Source organism: Dromiciops gliroides, chromosome 2 (genome assembly GCF_019393635.1).
Source record: "Dromiciops gliroides isolate mDroGli1 chromosome 2, mDroGli1.pri, whole genome shotgun sequence".
NCBI classification, from domain to species: Eukaryota; Metazoa; Chordata; class Mammalia; order Microbiotheria; family Microbiotheriidae; genus Dromiciops; species Dromiciops gliroides.
In genome coordinates this window covers 73,611,700-73,633,450 of record NC_057862.1, presented here as the reverse complement: position 1 = coordinate 73,633,450, position 21,751 = coordinate 73,611,700, and the positions used below count along the sequence as shown (strand labels likewise).

Here is a 21,751-nt window from a genome sequence, read left to right as displayed (position 1 = left end):
GCAAATAGGTAATTTTGACTATTATAAATACCCAAACTAACTATAAAGGAAGATGTTTTCTGCATCCAGAGAAAGAACTGATAAAAAAGAAATGTGTGTCTGTGTGTATGTATAAACTCCCCTTCCATACGCACCTATTTGTGCCTAATGGTAGCCTATCTCTAAGGGGGGGGAGAGAAAAAAATTACCTAACTTCATTATATATTTAAAAGGAATAGGAGGTTATACATAATAGATTTGCAGTTTCATGCAATCGTCTTTTTTATCATACCATGTTATGCATGCAAGTGCTTGTTTTATTCCATAAATTAAAAATAATTTTTTAAAAAATACACTGGAGGGGCAGCTAGGTGGCGCAGTGGATAGAGCACGGGCCCTGGAGTCAGGAGTACCTGAGTTCAAATCCGGCCTCAGACACTTAACACTTACTAGTTGAGTGACCCTGGGCAAGTCACTTAACCCCAATTGCCTCACTAAAAAACCCAAACAAACAAAAAAATACACTGGAGCTAGATGGATAAAGCACTGGCCTTGGATTCAGAAGTACCTGAGTTCGAATCTTGCCTCAGATACTTGACACTAGATGTGTGACCCTGGGCAAGTCACTTAACCCTCATTGCCCTGTTTAAAAAAAAAATACACTGGAAAGGCAAGAGGGCACCAGGTTGTCAAGAACTTTAAATACCCAACAGAGTAGTTTGTGTCTGTTCATATGACTTCATTGAGTAAGGGAGTGACGTAATCAGAGCTGCTCTTTAGGAATCATTTTGGTGGCTTTGTGGAGAACATATTGGAATTAGGCGAGAGATGAGCCCAGGAGACCAAGTAGGAAGCTACTGCAATAGTAAAGACAGAAGGTGATGAGGCTTGATCAGGGTCACTGTATACATAGAGCGGAGATGTATGTGACATGTTGTGGCAATAGAAACAATAAAATCTGGCAACTGACTGTCTATGTGAGGAGGAGACCAAGGAGTCAAGATTGACATGAACGTTTTTCTAAGGTCACCCATGACCTCTTGTCACCAGATACAATGAGTATCTCTGAATAAATTCTCCTATTGCCTTCTGAAGCTTCTGACACTTTTAGTCCCCGGCTCACGCTCTAAACCTTGACCTTAGAGACATTGGTCTTTCATAGTTCTCCTCTGTCATTGTGACTGAGTCCTAATTTTCTGCTGGACCTTTTAATAAAGGTATTGGCTCTACCCTTAGAAGTGTTGCCCATTTTCACAACTTCAATCATGACTCTTTTGGGGGAGGGAGGGGCAGTGAAGGTTAAGTGACTTGCCCAAGGTCACACAGCTAATAAGTGTTAAGTGTTTGAGGATGGATTTGAACTCAGGTCCTCCTGAATCCAGGACTGGTGCTTTATCCACTGAGCCACCTAGCTGCTCCTCAGTCATGAGTTCTATGCTCAAATCTCATTTGCAGCTTAGACCTGTGTCTTCAGCTACATAGATGTCCCACTTGAATCTAAACTTCTACATGTCTTGATCCAAGCCCATGACCTCTCTACCTGCATCTGTCCTTCCTTCTGATTCCACCATCTCTACCTGCAGTACCGCCTTCATTTAGTATCTTGGTTTTGACTTTTTTCATTTGCAAAGGGGTGGCTTTCTATGTTGTAGAAGCCATGCAGGCCAGGCCGAGGTGTTTTAAGTTTGCTCAAAAGGTGACAGGGAGTCACTAAAAGGTTTTGAATAGAGAAGCAACATGACCAGTTCTATGTATAAGAAGCATTATCCTGACAGGGATATAAAAGGTGGGTTGGAGAGGGTAGAGACCTCTAGAGTAAGGATAGTAGAAATAAAAGTAGAAAGAGCCCACAGATGCTTACTTCATGCATTGTTCCCCAAACAGTCTATAATCTCTTGCCTCCATACTTTTGTTTAGGCTGTTCGATATACCTGGAATTCCCTCCCTCTTTTTCTTCTCTTATTGAATTCCTTCCCATTCTTTATTTTTTTCTTTTTTGTTAGTCCTTCAGGGTTATATTGGATCATTGCCTTGCTGGAAATAACCACATGCTTCCCAGCAGATCATCTTACACTATTTCTGTTATTTTGTATACAGTACATTTCACTCTGCTTAAGTTCATGTAGCTCTTTCCAGGCTTTTCTGATAGCAAACTGTTCATCATAACTTTTATATACTTCCCTTCCTCCCCCAATCTATTCCTCCTACCCCTCAACCCTATTTTAAAGATGTCATTGGGGCAGCTAGGTGGTGCAGTGGATAAAGCACCAGCCTTGGATTCAGGAGTACCTGAGTTCAAATCCGGCCTCAGACACTTGACTTACTAGCTGTGTGACCCTGGGCAAGTCACTTAACCCCCATTGCCCAGCAAAAAAAAAAAAAAAAAAGATGTCATCATGGGTTAGCGGGGGCAGCTAGATGGTGCAGTGGTTAAAGCGCTGGCCCTGGATTCAGGAGTACCTGAGTTCAAATCCAGCCTCAGACATTTAACACTTACTAGCTGTGTGACCCTGGGCAAGTCACTTAACCCCCATTGCCCCGCAAAAAACAAAAAACAAAAAAAAAACCCCATCATGGGTTAGCTAGGTGGCACAGTGGACAAAGCACCAGCCCTGGACCCAGGAGGCCTCAAACTCAAATCCAGCCCCAGATATAAGACACTGCACCCTGTTTGCCTCACAAAGAACAAAACATAAATGCTTTACAGATATCATCCCTTCATATTCAGTTCAGACCTGTGTCCTCTGAATTCCTGACTGAGTTCAAAGTATTATCTTCCCATGTAGGAATGTAAACAATTTAATCTTTTAATATCCCTCATGAATTCTTTTTCCTGCTTACCTTTTTATGTTTCTCCAGGGTCTTGTTTTTGAAAGTCAAATTTTCTATTCAGTTCAGGTCTTTTCATCACAAATGCCTGAAAACCCTTTTTCATTAAAGTCCCATTTTTTCCTCTGAAAGATTATACTTAGTTTTGCTGGGTTTGTGATTTTTGGCTGTAGTCCCAGTTCTTTTGCCCTCTGGAATATCATATTCCAAGCCTTTCAGTCCTTTAATGTAGATGCTGCTAAACCTTGTCTTATCCTTATTGTAGCTCCATAGTATTTTAATTCCTTTTTTCTAGCTGCTTGCAATATTTTCTCCTTGACCTGGGAACTCTGGAATTTGGCTATAACATTCCTAGAGGTTTTCCTTTTAGGATCTTTCAGGAGGTGATCAGTGGATTCTTTCGATTTCTATTTGGTCTTCTGCTTCTAGAATATCAGGGCAATTTTCCCTTACAATCTCTTAGAAGATGCTGTCTAAACTCTTATTTTGGTCATGGTTTTCAAATTATCTCTCTCCTGGATCTATTTTCTAGGTCAGTTGTTTTCCAAAGGAAATATTTCATATTGCCCTCTATTTTTTTTATTCATTTGTATTTGTTTTACTGTGTCTGTTTCTCATAAAGTCACTAGCTTCTATTTGTTCAATCCTAGTTCTTAGGTGATTAGTTTTCATCAGACAGCTTTTTTTTATCTCCCTTTCCATTTGACTTTTCAAGCTGTTGACTTTTTCTCATAGCTCTCCTGCATTGCTCTCATTTCTCTTTCCATTCTTTCCTCCACCTCTCTAAATCTTTCATCTCTCCTACTTTTCTCTTCAAAGTCCCTTTTGAATGCTTCCATGGCCTGAGACCAATTCATATTTTTCTTGGAAGCTTTGGATGTAGGGGCCCTGAGGTTGCTATCCTCTTCTGAGAGTGTACCTTGATCTTTCTTGTTGCTAAGGAAACTTTCTATGGTTCTCAACTTTCTATGCTTGCTCATTTTGCCGTTTTTTACTTGACTTTTACCTCCCTCTTACAGTGGGGCACTACTTCCAAGCTACACTGTTCCAAGCTTTAGAGGGTCCCAGGTGTTTTGGTTTGAGGGAAGGCAAGTTTTTCTCTACCCGGCCTGTTCTCTGGTCCAAAGGTTACCTCAAAGCCAACTTGCTAGTTAACCAGCCAGCACAGTCTCCTTCCCACTCTTTAAAGCCCAACTCACATGCCACCTCCTCCACTCAGCTTTCCCTGAGCCCCCCCTTCACTCTCAGCCGGTACATAGCACTTTGTCTTTCAATTCTATAAAGCATTCATTATTTGGCATTGTACATTACAATTTCATATATTAGTGGCTTACTCTCCTACTATACTGTAAACTCCTTAAGGGCAGAAATCACGTTTGTATTATCCACACATCTAGCCACCATCTGGGTACACAATTGTTCTTGTTTAGTCATTCAACTGTCCCACTCTATGTGACCTCAAGGACTTTTGTCCCTGGGTTTTTCTTGGCAAAGATACTGGAGTGGTCTGTGATTTCCTTCTCCAGTGTGTCCTCTTTTTACAAATTAGGAACTGAAGCAAACAGAGCTTAATTGATTTGCCCAGAGTCACACAGCTTATAAGTTTCTGAGGCCAGCTTTGAACTCAGATCTTCCTGACTCCAAGCCTGGTGCTCTATCACTTCACCACCTGGATGCCCCCTCTTCACATAGTAGGGCTTAATAAAAGCTTATTGGAAATGGCTTATTGGGAATTGTGAGAAGCCCCCAAAGTATCAGAATTCCAGTGGCCTGAACCCAAACAAAGGAGAGTGGAGCAAAGGTAAGTGGAGCAGAAAAGATGAGAGAGGATTGACACTCAGAAGAATAGGTCCATCCCTGACCTGGAGGATGACTTAACTATCCCCTTATGGAAGGCACACAGCCAAGCAGAACCCAAAGTGGGCAAGAAAATGACCTCTTGGATATAGACACTAAGACGTATTGGTTGAGGACGAGCCTTGCCCTTTAAAGAAATCTGATGAACTTTAGCTGATCCAGGTGTTTCAACAGCTCGGAGGTATTGTCTGGGGGCGAGGCTGAATGAACAGCTCTCAGCTGTCCAGAGATAAGCTTCCTTCCTCTTCCTGCTGAAGCAGCCTGCCTGCCAAACTGCTGATGCTACACCTCTAACTGAGAGAACTTCCAGATACAGGGATCAAACCAAACCTACTTACTCTGTGCTAAACTAACTTGTGTAAACTCATCTTTGTGGTTAATGGCAACTCAAACAGTACTGTGCCTCCTGGGGTTCTGCTGCTCTCCCTAGGACAGGGCAGAGAAGTATTCTATCAGAAAAGGCTTTTTGGAACAAGCAAGCACAAAATGACTCTGATCTGAGGTTTCTTAAACTTTTAGAAACATAGAATTCTAGAGCTGGAAGGGGCCCGGTCATTTTACTAATGAAGGAACGGAAGCCTGGAAAGGCTAGGTCACTTAAGTCCAAATTCATGGAGTATGCCTGTCAGAACCTGGACTAGAATCCTGGCTTCCTAACTCCCTAGTTGGAGGAAGGATTAGCAGAAGACAATTGGCATCCATCTTCTTCTCTGCGGGACAAGCCACCTACTCTCCTGTCATAAGTGCCCTCATGATCAAACCATTCTCCATGCTATCACCATCCATATCCCCCAATAAATTGGCCTCAAGGACAAAAATTATTCATTACAAAATTACTATGTTAAAAATTACTAAATTAAAGGCAGAAGGCTTTAATATATTATACTGGCTTACTATAAGTACATTACAATGTTAACCATCATAGTTGAGCTCCTGGAGCCCCTCCTTCTGATTGGAGGGTAGAAGGTTCTTCCCCAAAACGTCCATTTAAGTAGAAGACTCTGGGGCAGCTAGGTGACGAAGTGGATAGAGCACCAGCCCTGGATTCAGGAGGACCTGAGTTCAAATCTGACCTCAGACACTTGACACTCACTAGCTGTGTGACCCTGGGCAAGTCACTTAACCCCAATTGCCTCACCAAAAAAAAAAAAAGTAGAAGACTCAAGCCAACCTTCTCTTCATTTTATACCCAGCTGCATTTCTCTGGTCTTCTCCAGCAGTTGTGTACCTTCCTCTCCTCCCCTTTTTCAGCTTCCTTTTCTGTGTTGTCTTTCTCCATTACATTGTAAGCTCTTTGAAGGCAGGGACTATCTTTTTCATATTTGTATTCCCAAAGCTTAGCACAATGCATGGAACATTCATAGAGGCTTGCTTACTCACTGATACCTATACATCCATCTCTCCCTGCCTGTGAACCAAGCTTATTTGGGGCACTTTATTCACAAAGACTAAGAGCATAGGAAATTTCCTGCCTGTCTCCTGCTATTCCAGGTAATTATCTTTCAGTTTTGGCCATAGCCTCGAACTTATATGGCAAATACTTATGGAATAAGTAGGAAGACTAAAAAAAACAAACCACCCATTAACACAGTTCCTACCCCCTAGCTGATAGTCTAGCTAGAAAGAAAAGATGAGGGATGTAAACATAAAGTGATGAAACCATTAAAAAACAACCAACCTTGTTGGATGTTCACATATCCAAGTGAGAACATTGCTTTCAAGTGTTGATGTTCTTTAGAGGCTAGACCAAGTGATACAAACTATTACTTGAAACAACTCCAGCTCACTCCTGGAGTGAGGGGTGGGGAGAGAGAGAGACTAAAATTCACCATCAGGACCATTCATTAACCACAGTAGAGAACCTCTCCCATCACTATATTCACACCATAAACAAGATTACCTATGGCTCAGCAACCTTTAGTTGTCTCCTTAAAACCAAGCTACTGCTACTGAAAATATTCAAAAGAGAATGCCATAGGCTCTCACAGCAAAGAAAGCATCAGAATGAACTGATGTTACTTTGATGTTACTTAATGGAAACTCAACATTGGTGTATCATTTTGTTTTCATGATTCTGGTAAGGATGATAACACTTGGGGTAATATTTGATTGGCAGTTGTATACACAGAATTGGAGAACTGGAAGGAAGTTCAATGGCCCGTATCTGGAAGGAATCTCCACTCTAAAATAACTTGAAAAATGACCTTCTGGCCTCTACCTTAAGTACTCCACTGAGAAGGAATCTACCACCTCTCAAAGTGTTCCACTAGGCTAAATATTACATTCCATTGGTAAAATATTTTAATTAGATTGTGCCTTAAAGGACAGTAGAAAAATGCATGGTGGATGTATGTAATCTAGAATGATTTGCACTAAAAATAGCATAGAAGACAACTTTAAAAATAAAAAAAGGATGTGCACTGGTTATGTGGTGAGAGTTAGTGATAAGAGACATATGGGGCAGGTAGGTGCCGCAGTGGATAAAAGCACTGGCCTTGGATTCAGCAGGACCTGAGTTCAAATCTGGCCTCAGAAACTTGACACTCACTAGCTGTGTGACTCTGGGGAAGTCACTTAGCCCTCATTGGCCCACATAAAAGAAACAACAAAAATTTTTTTTTTAATTTTTAAAAAGAGAGAGACATACACACAAAGTTTTGTAGTTACTAGTGAAATACTAAATGGCTCCAAGGAAGGCATCCAAAGCATTGGCTAGATACTCTCTGGATGACTTACAGAAAGATATGGAAAAGAAAGAATTGCACCACCTCACACCTATCAGATTGACTAATATGACAAAAAAGGAAAATAATAAATGTTGGAGAAGCTGTGGAAAAATTAGAACACTAATGCATTGTTGGTGGAGCTGTGAACTGATCCAACCATTCTGGAGAACAATTTGGAACTATGCCCAAAGGGCTATAAAGCTATGCATACCCTTTGATCCAACAATACCACTATTAGGCCTTTTTCCCAAAGAGATCATAAAAATGGAAAAGGACACATATGTACAAAAATATTTATAGCTGCTCTTTTTGTGGTGGCAAAGCATTGGAAATTGAGGGGATGCCCATCAATTGGGAAATGGCTGAACAAGTTGTGGTATATGAATGTAATGGAATACTATTGTGCTGTAAGAAACAATGAGCAGACAGATTTCAGAGAAACCTGGAAGGACTTAACATGAACTGATGCTGAGTGAGATGAGCAGAACCAGGAGAACACTGTACACAGTATCAACAACATTATGTTTTGATCAACTGTGATAGACTTGATTCATGGTGGAAAATGGTCTCCAAATCCAGAAAAAAGAACTGTGGAATCTTGATGCAAATTGAAACATACTATTTCTACTTTCTTTGTTTTTCTTTTTTGAGGTTTTCCTCTTTTGTTCTGATTCTTCTTTCACTGCATTACTAATGTAGAAATGTTTAATGTGATTGTACAGGGGGAGGCTAGGTGGCACAGTGGATAAAGCACCGGCCCTGGATTCAGGAGTACCTGAGTTCAAATTTGACCTCAGACACTTGACACTTACTAGCTGTGTGACCCTGGGTAAGTCATTTAACCCCCATTTCCCCTCAAAAATAAATAAATAAACAAATAAATAAATAAACAAACAATGTGATTGCACATATATAACCTATATCAGATTGCTTGCTGCCTTGGGGAGGGGGGAGGGAGGGGAGGGACAGAGAAAAATTTGGAACTAGAAATCTTATAAAAACAAATGTTGAAAACTATCTCTACATGTAACTAGAAAATAATAAAATACTTTTATGTTTAAAAAAAAAAAGAATTGCACAAACAAGATGAGAAGGCATAGATTACTCTTTGAACCAATGAATGAGTACCCCCACTGATCAGTTCACAGATCTATCAGAGTATATTTTAATAGGGAGGCCTGGAATTAGAGGACCTTGGTTTGAATTTCAGTTCTGCTACCAATAATCTGTGTGTCCTCAGGCAAGTCACTTAACCTCTCTAGTCCTCACTTACCTCATCTGTAAAGTGAAGGGGTTGGACCAGATGACCCATAGCTCTAAATCTATTTTTCTCTTGTCTTATAGGTTAGTAGCAAATGAAGAGTTCTTAGAGGTATTCTCTGTCCCTTGGGGCAGCTCAAAAGGAAAGCAAAGTCTTCCTTAATATATGCATGCCATAAATACCTTAACAAGTACTTATAATCCAATATCATCACATATATAATACCTTAACAGGAATTTATGCATGCCATTTAAGGCAAAGTGAATATGTGTGATGCATCTTTCTGGTATACTGGATATATATACCTATCCAGTCTTACAGCTCTGGCATCAAACTTATCTCTGTGAAATCTTAGTAACCACCCTCACCTGATACAACCACTCCTTCCTCTGAATTCTTCAATTGGATACTGCATTGGGAAATCAGTTATGGACAATTTCTTGACATCTTTCTTTGTCTTAAACTATTTTTTTTTTTTAGTGAGGCAATTGGGGTCAAGTGACTTGCCCAGGGTCACACAGCTAGTAAGTGTTAAGTGTCTAAGGCCGGATTTGAACTCAGGTACTCCTGACTCCAGGGCCGGTGCTCTATCCACTGCGCCACCTAGCCGCCCCTGTCTTAAACTATTAAATGACTGTGTAGCAGACTTGCTGTAGCACAACATACAATGTTATTCTATATGTTTTTAAAAAAAAAAAAGTAAAGGAGCAGTTAGTGCAGCGGATAGAGCACTAGCCCTGAAATCAGGAGGACCCAAGTTCAAATCTGGCCTCAGACAATTACTAACTGTGTGACTCTGGGCAGGTCACTTAACCTTAATTGAACAAAACAAAAGTAAATAAATAATAATACCTAGCATTTATATAGCATTTTAAGGTTTACAAAGGACTTAACATGTGCTATGTCATTTGATCCTCACTACAACCCTGTCAGATAGATGCTATTTTTATTATCTTCATTTTACAGATGAGGAAACTGAGGCCAAGAGAGGTTAACTGACTGGTCCAGGGTATCTGAGGCAGGATTCAAACTCAGGTCTTCTGGGGGAGCTAGGTGGAGCAGTGGATAAAGCACTGGTCCTGGATTCAGGAGGACCTGAGTTCAAATTTGGCCTCAGACACTTGACACTTACTAGCTGTATGACCCTGGGCAAGTCACTTAACCCTCATTGCCTGGCAAAACAAAAACAAAAAAAACCTCAGGTATTCTGACATTGTATGCTATTTAACCTTTTTGTGGGTTAATTTTTTGTTTCTTTACTGGACTATTGTAAGCTCATAGAAAGATTATAGGCTCATAGATCTAGAGCTGGGAGGACCTTGGCAGCCGTCTAGTCCAGTGAGGAAACTGAGGCCCTTGAAGGTTAAGTGACTTTACCAAGGTCATGTAGATAGCAAACAAAAGAAGTGGTATATGAACCCACATCCTCTGACTTCAGAGCCCATTTTCCCTCCCATGGTTATTATGCTGCCTCCTACAAGGAAAGGAATGCTTGGATCCCCTGTAGCACCTCACATAGTACTCTGTACCTGGTAACATCTTAACAAGGATTTCTTGACTTGATTTGATGCTCCCACCTCTGGGACCTCCCATACTCTATAGGCCCCACTCTCTGCTAGACATTTCACTTCGCCTTTCTCCTCACCTTTCTGAAAAGCTTATCATCTGGAGTGGGAGTCTCAGCAGTACGACGGAAACCCCGAACCCGATGCTCACGGGACTTGTCATATGGGTAATTGGCTACCACTGCACCTCCATGAAGATTGGCAGAAAGAACAAAGTTGATGGATTCCATCCACAGTATGATAGCCTCCGTCTCTGGTTCCACCTATATGGGGGCAAAGAGTTAGCAGGGACCCAAGGGGATGCCAGGTGCCAAACTACTCATTAGCTACATTCATACAAAAGAAATTACAAAATTCACACAAATAGGCATCTAAAGGTTCCCCATCCTAATGATGAAAAGTTCAAGGGGGAAGATGAAGAAAGGAAGGCTGCATGATTGTGTTCTGTACTACTGTTTTCTCAGTCTCCAACCCTTTAATTAGACCAAGGGGAATGAAACCGAGTAGGTGAGGTAAGGCACGACTAGGCAACCCTGTGTCCCTTTCGAGGCTAACCTGCTAACCCATCTCCATGGAACTTTTTCTTTTTTTTTCTTTTTTTTTGGCGGGGCAATGAGGGTTAAGTGACTTGCCCAGGGTCACACAGCTAGTAAGTGTCAAGTGTCTGAGGCTGGATTTGAACTCAGGACCTCCTGAATCCAAGGCCAGTGCTTTAGCCACTGTGACACCTAGCTGCCCCTCCATGGGGCTTTTTCTATCATGCCATACAAACCTCTTCATCATAGAAGCTCACTCCACCCTGGACTACTATTACATTGGAATTGAGAGAGACACAAGACTTCTCTCTATCCCTGAGACCTTACTTTCTAATTGACTGGGTCCTCCCAAAGCATTCAGTTTAAGGAGGAGATCCAGGCCAAAGATGTCTTCATCCCTTTCTAGGCTGTACTGATGACTTATTTCCATACTTGTTGACTAACTAACTGATTTGAACAGCATGCAAAGATGGAAGGAACAAGACTAGAAGCCATGTATTCTCTCTGACAGATGTAAGTTATGACTCCAATCAGTCAATCAATGTATAAGAATTTATTAATCACCTAATAGGTGCCAGGCATTGAACTGGGAACTGAGAATACACATACAAAAGTGAAACAATCCATGTTCTCAAGTAGTTTGCATTCCACTTAGGGGACATGTGTTCATAAATAAATAAATGTGAAAGGGTGTTATCTGTAGATTTTTGGATAACTATTATCATCACCATCACCAAATATTTATGGAATCTAACTAAACATGGAATTCTCAGCTAAGGGGTGGGAAGAGATGGAATCGTTGGCCTGGAAGCCAGGAAGACCTAGGTCTAATACATACTGACTGTGTGATCCTGGGCAGAACAGAACCTCTTAGTGCTCTAAACAAGATCTCTAAGTCACAGGGAAGGTGCCAACCTGCCTTAGTAAAGAGGTTCTTTCCTCATTCATCCCACTACTAATGAAATTATAGGTCTAGTTCCTATCTCTATCCACTACTAAGTGTGGGGTGCTGGGGCAGGTTCTAGGGATACCAAAAAGGTATAAAACAAAAACCTTGCCCTATGGGGGATATAAATATAATAGAGTTAATGCTTATTAAATACTTGCTGAATTGAGTTAGAATAAAGGTAGATAGGAGAAGATGTAATTCTTCCCCTTCCCCCCACAAAGTATTTTTGTGGATAAATATTTCAGCTCTGTACCTGATTTCTCCAGTTGTCTGGAAGGGGTATGTGGTGGTTGGCTCCCCCACTCTTCTCATTGTAGTACATGTAGGTGTTAAGATCTGGAAAGTTTCGGTTTAGGTCTATTCCATTGGCATTGTTCCGACCAGTAAGATACCCATTGGTGTCTGGGCCCTAGAGGGAAAAGGAAGAGATAGAAATGTAAGTTTCAAATAAAAGTTTACATTTGAAAAACTCACTTTTCACGTTCTGCTTCTGTAGCCTTCAATTGGTATTCATTCAAAGATGATGTTGATGACAAATAAAAATGACAATACTACCTAAATTACTTATTCAGTGCCAAACCAACCAAGCTGCCAAAGAATTATTTTATAGAGCTAGAAAAAATATCAAAATTCATTTGGAAGAACAAAAAGTCAAGAATATCAAGGAAATGAATGAAAATAAAAATGAAAGAGAGTGGTTTAGCTGTACCAGATTTCAAACTATGGTATATGACAAGGTGGTATTCTTCAAAACAATCTGGTACTGATGGAATAGTGGAATAGACTAGGTACACAATATACAGAAGCAAATGACCACAATAACCTAGTGTTTGATAATCCAAAGATCCCAGTTATTGGATCAAGAACTCACTTGACAAAAACTTCTGGGAAAAGCAGGAAAACAATCTGGCAGAAACTAGACATAGACCAACATCTCACACCATGTACCAAAGAAAGATCAAAATGACTTAGACATACATGATTTAGATTTAAGGGATGAAGTCAAAAGCAAATCAGGGCAGTATGGAAAAAATACATCAGATCTATAGATAAGGGAAGAGTTCGTGAACAAATAAGAGCTAGGTGGTGCAGTGGATAAAGCACCGGCCCTGGATTCAGGAGTACCTGAGTTCAAATCTGGCCTCAGACTCTTAACACTTACTAGCTGTGTGACCATGGGCAAGTCATTTAACCCTCACTGCCCCACAAAAAAAAAATGGATATATATAAAATGTATAATTTTGATTACATAAATTTAAAAGGTCTTGCACAAACAAAACTAAAAATTTTACAATGTTTATCTGATAAAGGTCTCAATTCAGATAGAGGTATATAGATATAGAAATGAATCAAATTTGTAAAAAAACAAAAACAAACAAGAGTCATTCTCCACCTGACAAAAGATCAAAGGATATGAACAGGCAGTTTTCAGAAGAAATAAAAACTAAGAATACCTTAAATTGCTAATAGTTAGAGAATTATAAATTAAAACAACTCTGAGATAATACCTCATGGCCATCAGATTTGTAATAGAAAAGGAAAAATGAAAATACCGGAAAAGCTGTGAAAAAATAGGTACACTGATATACTTTTGGTGGAACTATGAACTGTTCCAACCATTCTAAAGAATAATTTGAAACCATACCTAAAGGACTATAAAACTGCATACCCTTTGATCCAACAATACCATTAATAAGTCTGTACCCTCAAAGAGATCAAAGAAAAGGGAAAAGGTACTATATATACAAAAATAGCTACAGTAGCTTTTTGTAGTGGCAAGGAATTGGAAACTGAAGGGATGCCCATAAATTGGGAATTTTTTGATTGTGGCGAACATAACCTCTTGGTGCTCTAAGCCAGATCTTTAAATTACAGAGAAGCTGGCCAACCTGCCTTAGTAAAGAGTTTCTTCCCTCACTCATGGAGGAGAACATTGTACACAGTAACAGCCATATAGTAATGATGATTGACTATGAAAGACTTAGCTACTCTGATAAATACAGTGATCCAAGACAATTCCAAAGGACTCGTGATGATATTATCCCCTTCCAGATAGGGAATTGATGGACTTTGAGTACAGATTGAAGCATTTTTTTTATTTTTCTTGCTCCCCCTCCCCAACATGGCAAATGTGGAAATGTTTTGCATGATTTCATGTGTATAATGGACACGCTTCCCTTCTGTATTTATGAAGTGTAAAAAATTACCTTTATCTGATTATAACCTGTTTTTATTCCACCTCTCTCTCTGCCTTGCTACCCCAACTCTGTTCTTTATCTTCACCATGACCTCCACAATCCCTCCATCCCTTAGTTTTTTCTTCACCTGCTACTGAATGAAGCTGAAGAAAAATCACAAAACCATACCAACTGGATCCACTACAGATTTATTTTGCAACATCTCAAGAGCCCTTAATGGCAATAAGGCCAACAATTTGGCACCTCCCTAATGAACTCACTCTCCACTCACCAGAGTGGCTTTTCCAAACTTTTTTCTCTCTCTTCAAGCCTTGGCACAGGAGCTCAAGCTATCCCAGCAGCCTCAGCCTTCATTCTTGGCTCTCACTTCTATAGTCTGAGAATAGTCTAAGCATGCATAAGTTTCTTCTCAGTGGTGGAATGGAAAGAGAGCGGGATTTCACAGCCATTTCCCTAAACCAAACTACATTCTTATGGGTCACCCAACTAACTGAGAAGTATGGAGAATGTAAGATTCCATTGTACTTAATTGGTTTAAAGAAGTTGTTTGATTTTGTAGAACAAAACGACTATTTGAATGCTCTCCTCAGAACAAGGTACCACTTCATCTCCTTCAAATTAGGGGAAAAAAAGTGCAAAATACAATCCTTGTAACATTTTCTTTTCACTTGTTTTTATCCCCATTCCTGTCCCTGAATTTATTTACTGGAGAAGGAAGGAGTGAAGAAGGGGACTGTGATTTCATTGGGAATTCCAGATTAGGAAATTCCTTCTATCAATTAAAATGAGCAACTTGACAGTCTTAGTGAGTTACCCAGTTGGCATAGTATTAGTCAGAGACAAGACTTGAACCCAGATCTTTCGGTCTCCAAGACCAGCTCTCTATCCACTATGCCATCCTGCCTCTATGTATTACTAGCTTTTAAAGAAATCTTTAAGAACCAATCCCCCTCCCCCAAGACCTTGAGTTTCCAGAAGGGGAGGAGTTGAAATTTGCCTTTTAAAAGTAGGTTTAGGGAAAAAAAAAAAGGGGGGGGGCAGCTAAGTGGCACAATGGATAGAGCACCGGCCCTGAATTCAGGAGGACCTGAGTTCAAATCCGGCCTCAGACACTTGACACTTACTAGCTGTGTGACCCTGGGCAAATCACTTAACCCCAATTGCCTCACCAAAAAAAAAAAAAAAAAAAGGTAGGTTTGGGGATATAGACACTCAACTCAGGTGAAAGAATGAGTAGGAGAGAAGAGGCAGGGCTGGGATCATTATCCATCATGACTTGCTGAAGAACAGGTTCCACAGGCCTGGTTGATACTTTCTTTGTTTGGGTATTGGGGTGTGTATTTGGGTGGGGGGTAGGTGGGGGGAGACCGAAGATAAGAAATTTCTATCTAAGTACAGCCTGACACACCCTATGCCAAGTTTATTAACTTTATGCCAAGTTATAATAACTGGGATACAGGCCTTAGACCTTAAGGGACAGAAGTAGAAAGTGGCATCCAAGAATAAGCATGGTCCCATCAGGCATCAGGCTTGACCTGATGGGACATCCAAGAGGCAATATATCCAGTTTCAGGCTTCAGGTTATCCAGTATCAAGGATATGAAGGAGAGATTGAGAATAATAAATTTCAACCAATCTGAAAAAACCTCATGCCCTCATGTTCTATGGGCACATACTTTGTTTTTAAACCTGGCCAGGTGTAGAAAAGCTGGCCTTCCAGAGTCCTTTGATTTTTTTGAGCTGGATTGAATCGTTAAAATCATAGATTCAGAGCTGGAAAGAACCTTAGAGGCAATCTAGTCTGACTTATTTTACAGATTAAGAAACTGGGGTCCAGAGAGGTTAAATTACTTATTCAATATCATGCTGGTAAGTGGCAGAGCTGGGATTTGAACAAAGGTCCTCTGAGTCTAAACCCAACGTGCTTTCCACTATACTATTCTGCCTCAACCTCCCACTGTGCCCACCCTCATTGATCCTCATAATGATGACCTCCTCTAAATTGTGACAGGGAGAGTCAAGGAGGGATCAAGTAAGACTCTTCTTCCAGATTGAAAAAATTCTGCTATTCTGTGATTCTCTGTGTCTCCTTCATGGGCAACAGCCAAGTCAAACTGTTAAAGTTTGACTTTGACATATTCTTTTATATTCACCCTAGCACAAATCCTAATTAAGCAATTTAAAAAACAACAACCCAAAATGTGGGTCAGTTTCCTTTCTACTGAGAATGATACAAAAGAAACAGATCACTCTCTACCATAAAGGAATGGGTTCTGGGATGTTATCTCTTTAAAAGATAAATAGAAATAATTTCTAATTCTTCCAGCAGGAAAGAATAAGTAGAAAATTGATGAATCAGTGATCTATTTACATTTGTTGTCTGTTGACATTTCTATTCCCCCCCTCCAGGTTAATGAGGGTTAAGTGACTTGCCCAGGGTCACACAGCTAGTAAGTGTCAAGTGTCTGAGGCCGGATTTGAACTCAAGTACTCCTGAATCCGGTGCTTTATCCACTGTGCCACCTAGCTGCCCTAACATTTCTATTTTTTTAAAAATTGTATGTTGAATCCATTAACCCTTTTTAGGATAAGGCCTATTCAGGAGCAGCCTCAATTCAAAGCAATGCCACAATCAACTCCAGTTAATTAAAAGATTTACTTCGGGGCAGCTAGGTGGCACAGTGGATAGAGCACTGGCCCTGGATTCAGGAGGACCTGAGTTCAAATCTGGCCTCAGACACTTAACACTTACTAGCTGTGTGACCCTGGGCAAGTCACTTAACCCCAATTGCCACACCAAAAACCAAAACAAAACAAGAAAAAAGACTTACTGCCATGAAGAAATTAAAATGTATGGATGGCCACTAGAATTCTTGAACCATATGATTTTATACTTCACAACAAAGATCCATCCATTACTGTTGTGCTGTTGTGCAGAAGCTTCAGGCAAGTCACTTTTCATTTTAGGGTGGGGTTTTTTAAGTCATAAAATGAAGGCACTGGACTAGATGAAATTTAAGTTCCCTCCCAGCTCTAATATTCTGTTATATGATTCTAAGGACAACCTATGATCAAAGCATCAGGGCTTATGTATCCAAGAAATGTATATCTAATCACTAAGACACAGGAACAACCTAAATGCACAAGTCTAAGGTAAACAAAGTCACAGTCTTCTTCTGAGACAATTGTATAATAAATGCCTAGGACCATGCCTGGCACATAATTTGTGCCATATAAACATTAGTTATTACAGTTCTCCCCTCCACATCATGGGAGTTAGGGGGATAGCACCTCCACGATGTGAAAAATGTGTAAAATTTTTGGCCTTCCTTTCATACCAGAAGTCTGAATTTTTTTCCCTTTTCTTTTATGGGGTGTTTACAGTACCTCTGCACAATTTGGGTTAAGTATTTGGCCCTAGACCCCATCATCTGTTGGCCTTCTTATGTTGTCTGCAGTTTCTGCAAAACTTTCCCCAAATTTCCCATTTAATTTAGTATGTAGACCCGCAGTATATTGAAACCGAGATAGGGAAAATCAAGATGTAGAAAGGATAATTATATATCCATGCCTCTGCCGCCTGTTTGTAGAGTTAATATTTTTGTACCCCAGGGTAGGACTAGTAATCCCTACTGAATTTTACCTCATCAGATTCAGTCCAATGCTCTAACCTGTCAGGAGAATTTTAGGATCTGTTTTGCCTTTCAAAGTTCAAAGATTTGACACAGTGGAACCCTTTGATAAGCATCAGACACCATGTAAATAAATGTTTGCTATTATGAAGACCCAGTACCTGCTCTGCAGCTATCTCATAGCCGTCCGGGTTCATGGAGGGCAGGATGTGAATCCTGGTGTTGTGAATCAGCCGGACTATGCGTTCATTCCTCTGGCGGTACTCTTCACAAAGGAATTCGCAGAGTTGGAGCAGCAGCTCTCTCCCCAGCACTTCATTGCCGTGCATGTTTCCCACATATTTAAATTCTGGCTCCACTGTAATTGTAATAAAACTACATTACTCTTAAAGCTGAGAAAGCAAGAAAAGAGATTCAATTGACATGGGATCTTCCCGGATAAACACTCAATCTTACAAAAGCAGTTTGGTTTTGGGGGGGGGGGGGTTTCAATGGGCAGATCACAGTAATTCTGATTTTTAAGGCAGCAGACTTAAGATCAAAAACCCCAAGTCTGCCATTTACCATCTGAGTGACTTTGGATAAAGTCACTTCATCTGTCTGGGTCCCAGTTTCCTCACCTTTAAAAATGAAGGGATTGGGGGCAACTAGAGAGAGAGACATCATGTTAAGAGCTGCTGGGTTAGATAGACTAGAGATTTATACTTAAGCTCTACAGCACTGAACACATTATAAATGTTTAGCAAAAGCCAAACAGAAAATTTTGTTAAATACAATCTTATTTTAGAAATAACATGCTCTATGGGTAGGCTACAAATAGAGGCAACTAGGTAGTGTAGCGGATAGACCATGGGGCCTGGAGTCAGAAGGCCTGAGTTCAGGGGCAGCTAGGTGGCGCAGTGGATGGAGCACCGGCCCTGGAGTCAGGAGTACCTGAGTTCAAATCTGGCCTTAGATATTTAACACTTACTAGCTGTGTGACCCTGGGCAAGTCACTTAACCCCAATTGCCTCACTAAAAAAAAAAAAAAAATGAAGGGATTGTACTAGATGACCTTTAAGGTCCCTTTCAGCTCAAAATGATGCTATGATTCTATTTGTGTGACCAAGTCATTTAACCTCTTGGGGACTCAATTTCCTCATCTGAAAAATGGAGGATTAAACAGATAGCCTTTAAGTTAGTTCCTTTCTAGCCCTAAGTATCTATAACTTATATCTTCAAAGGTTACCTAAAGCTCCAAGCAGGTATGTGATAGATAGGTTTTTGGTCAGTGAAGGTTAGGTGACTTGCCCAGGGTCACACAGCTAGTGAGTGTCAAGTGTCTGAGGCTGGATTTGAACTCAGGTCCTCCTGAATCCAGGGCCGGTGCTTTATCCACTGTGTCACCTAGCTGCCCCTCCAGATAGTTTTAGAAACAAAATCTAAGCCTAGAGTTTCCTCATTATAAATCCAGCACCCCATTCATTATGCCATGCTGACTCTTGCTGTTCAAACAAGTCAAATCAAATCATGCCTTATACTCCTTTGGGACATCTTACTCCCACCTAGCTGCCCCCTCTCACCCATTTGTAATCCTTCCCTTTCTGATTTTTTTCCTTTATGCCAGTAATCAAAGACTATTAACATTATAATAGATCTGTAAGAATAGAAGGAGGGTCAGTCCCAAATCCCCACTCTAAAATTTTCCCTAAAAATCTGGTGGCTGTTGATCACCCCATTAGAAGCTTAACTTTCCCCAATACTTAAGGCACTTCAATCTCCTGTTTCCATCAGGGCAGGACTGTTGCCAGGATGGGGAAGAGCCTTAGAATTTATAGGATCCTTAAATTGCCATCATCTAGTACATATGTTCCTAACCTCTAAGGAGGTTTCAGGGGTCTGTGAACTTGGATGGGGGAAGGGGGCTTACACCTTTATTTTCACTAACCTTTCACTGAAATTTAATTATGAATGTTGGCCATAAACCATTATTCTGAGAAGAGGCCCAGAGGCTTCCCCAGATTGCCAAAGGGCTTCATGCCCTCTCCAAAATATTAAAGAACCTCTGTTTTGATGCAAATCCTTAAATAAAAGAGGAGAGAAGCAGGCCCCATAGCAGTGAAATGACATACTTAATGAATGGTGCACAGTGAGTTTCCACAGTACAGTCAGGATTAGAACCTGGGTGTCCTTATTCCTAATCTATCTACACATTACTTGCCTCTACTTCCTTATTTGATGAAACTACACTTTGGCCAGGTTTATTGCCCAATGAAATAAAGAAATGTTGATGGCTCTCTCTACTTCAGCTATATCACCTGCAAGATGGGGGTGATAATAGCACCTACCTCCCAGGGTTTCTGTGAGGACCAAATGAAATATTTGTAAAGCACTTTGCAAACCTTAAATTGACACATAAATGCTAGCTGTAATTACTACTAGCTGAGCAAGCTGAAGAAGAAGATCCCTACTACTCCCTTCATAGAGTGAATTAAATCTAGTCCAAAAGACATTTATTAAGCACCTACTACATGCAGTTATTGGGGGATAAAAAGACAAAATAGTTAGCTGTCACTTTCTAGGACTGGAGGGGAAGAGATGAGGAAACTGAGGCTAAGAGTAATTAAATGATTCATGCAGAGTCAAAACAGTTATGAAATGAGGGCAGCTAGGTAGTGGAGTAGATAAAGCACCAGCCCTGGATTCAGGAGGACCTGAGTTCAAATCCAGCCTCAGACACTTGACACATACTAGCTGTGTAACCCTGGGCAAGTCACTTAACTCTCATTGCCCTGCAAAAAACAAACAAACAAACAAACAAAAAAACCCAGCTATGAAGTGTTTGAGGCAAGATTCGAATTCCAGCCTTAGCATGGCATAGTGGATGGGGTGCTGGATTTATAATGAGGAAACTCTAGGCTTAGATTTTGTTTCTAAAACTATCTGGAGGGGCAGCTAGGTGACACAGTGGATAAAGCACTGGCCCTGGATTCAGGAGGACCTGAGTTCAAATCCAGCCTCAGACACTTGACACTCACTAGTTGTGTGACCCTAGGCAAGTCACTTAACCTTCACTGCCCTGCCAAAACAAACCAACTGCAACACCCTTGGCAGCTAAGTGTAGCAAAGGATAAAATGCTGGGTCTGGAGTTAGGAAGACTGGTTTAAATCCAGTCTCAGAAAACTCACTCAACCCTCATTAGCCTCAGTTTCCTGGAATAGTACAGTAGTGAGTAAAAATGATGCTGAAATAGTTTTCTAAGGCCAAGATATCCTTATAATAACAGAAAAGGCTGGGTTGGTTTAGCAGTAAACGAGAAATCGTCTCGGTTTCTGTATCTGTATCTGTATCTCTCTCCAACCTGGGGGGCTGCATCTTCTTTCTGACTGGCCTGACAGTACATCATTTCAACCTGACAAAGGCAAGACAATCCCCATTGGTAGGTGAGTTGCCCTTTAGATGTGGATGATCACACACCCCTCTCTGGCAATTAAGGAATGTTAATTGCAGTATGGGCATCAGCTGTCTGTAGTGATCTTGACTAAAAACAAAACCACTCCAATTTGGATCTCCAGGTAAGCCTTCCCCTTGGAGACCAGGTCACTCCTAACTTTGATGAGGAACAGCCAAGGACAGGAGAGTCGTCCCCTGGGGAAGGGCCTGGCCCAAGCTGGTGCTCACTTTACTGGTAAACAAAGCCAGGGTCCTACTTTAAACTGGTAAGCAAGCAGATGCCCCAGGGGCTAGGGGGTGATCACATTCCTCACCTTTGGACTGGGAGAGCTCCTATAGCTAGGCTAAGAAGCATTTTGACAGAATGGGAAAAAGGAAGAATTACAGAGAAATATCAATTATCAAATGATACAGCATAGTACCTACCAGCCAGGGTTGTGGTGAGGACTAAATGGGACAGTATTTGTCAACAGTGCCTGGGGAACATAGTAAAAACCATATAAAATTATTCCTCCTCCTCTCCTCCTGGTTACCATCTCCAGAGAATAATAAAATCTCAGTTCAGAAAGGACCCCGGATAAGATGCTGTCCAGTATAGCACATACCTAACCAAGTATCTCCTCTATATTATCTCCTATAAATGGTCATCCAGCCACTACTTGAGCCAATTGTCTTAATAAAATTCCTCATCCAGTCCCTAAAAAAATAAAGAGCCAGCTCAGCCTTTGTGTTTTATGTCAGGGCGACTGTGGCTTGGATATTTTTTCAGGAATTCAGGAGAAAGTT

At 40.8% G+C, this 21,751-nt stretch overlaps 1 protein-coding gene across 1 annotated transcript in view; it reads right to left on the bottom strand.

Annotated features, from left to right (window-relative positions):
* The window catches only part of CPN1 (carboxypeptidase N subunit 1), a 49,436-nt gene that overhangs the window by 16,469 nt on the left and 11,216 nt on the right, over positions 1-21,751 (bottom strand). Inside the window, exons 2-4 of the mRNA XM_043981057.1 lie at positions 17,694-17,890; positions 11,956-12,111; positions 10,298-10,480 (exon numbers count right to left, since the gene is read on the bottom strand). Coding sequence (XP_043836992.1) covers positions 10,298-10,480; positions 11,956-12,111; positions 17,694-17,890 — 536 coding nt within the window. The remainder of the gene's footprint in view (positions 1-10,297; positions 10,481-11,955; positions 12,112-17,693; positions 17,891-21,751) is intronic.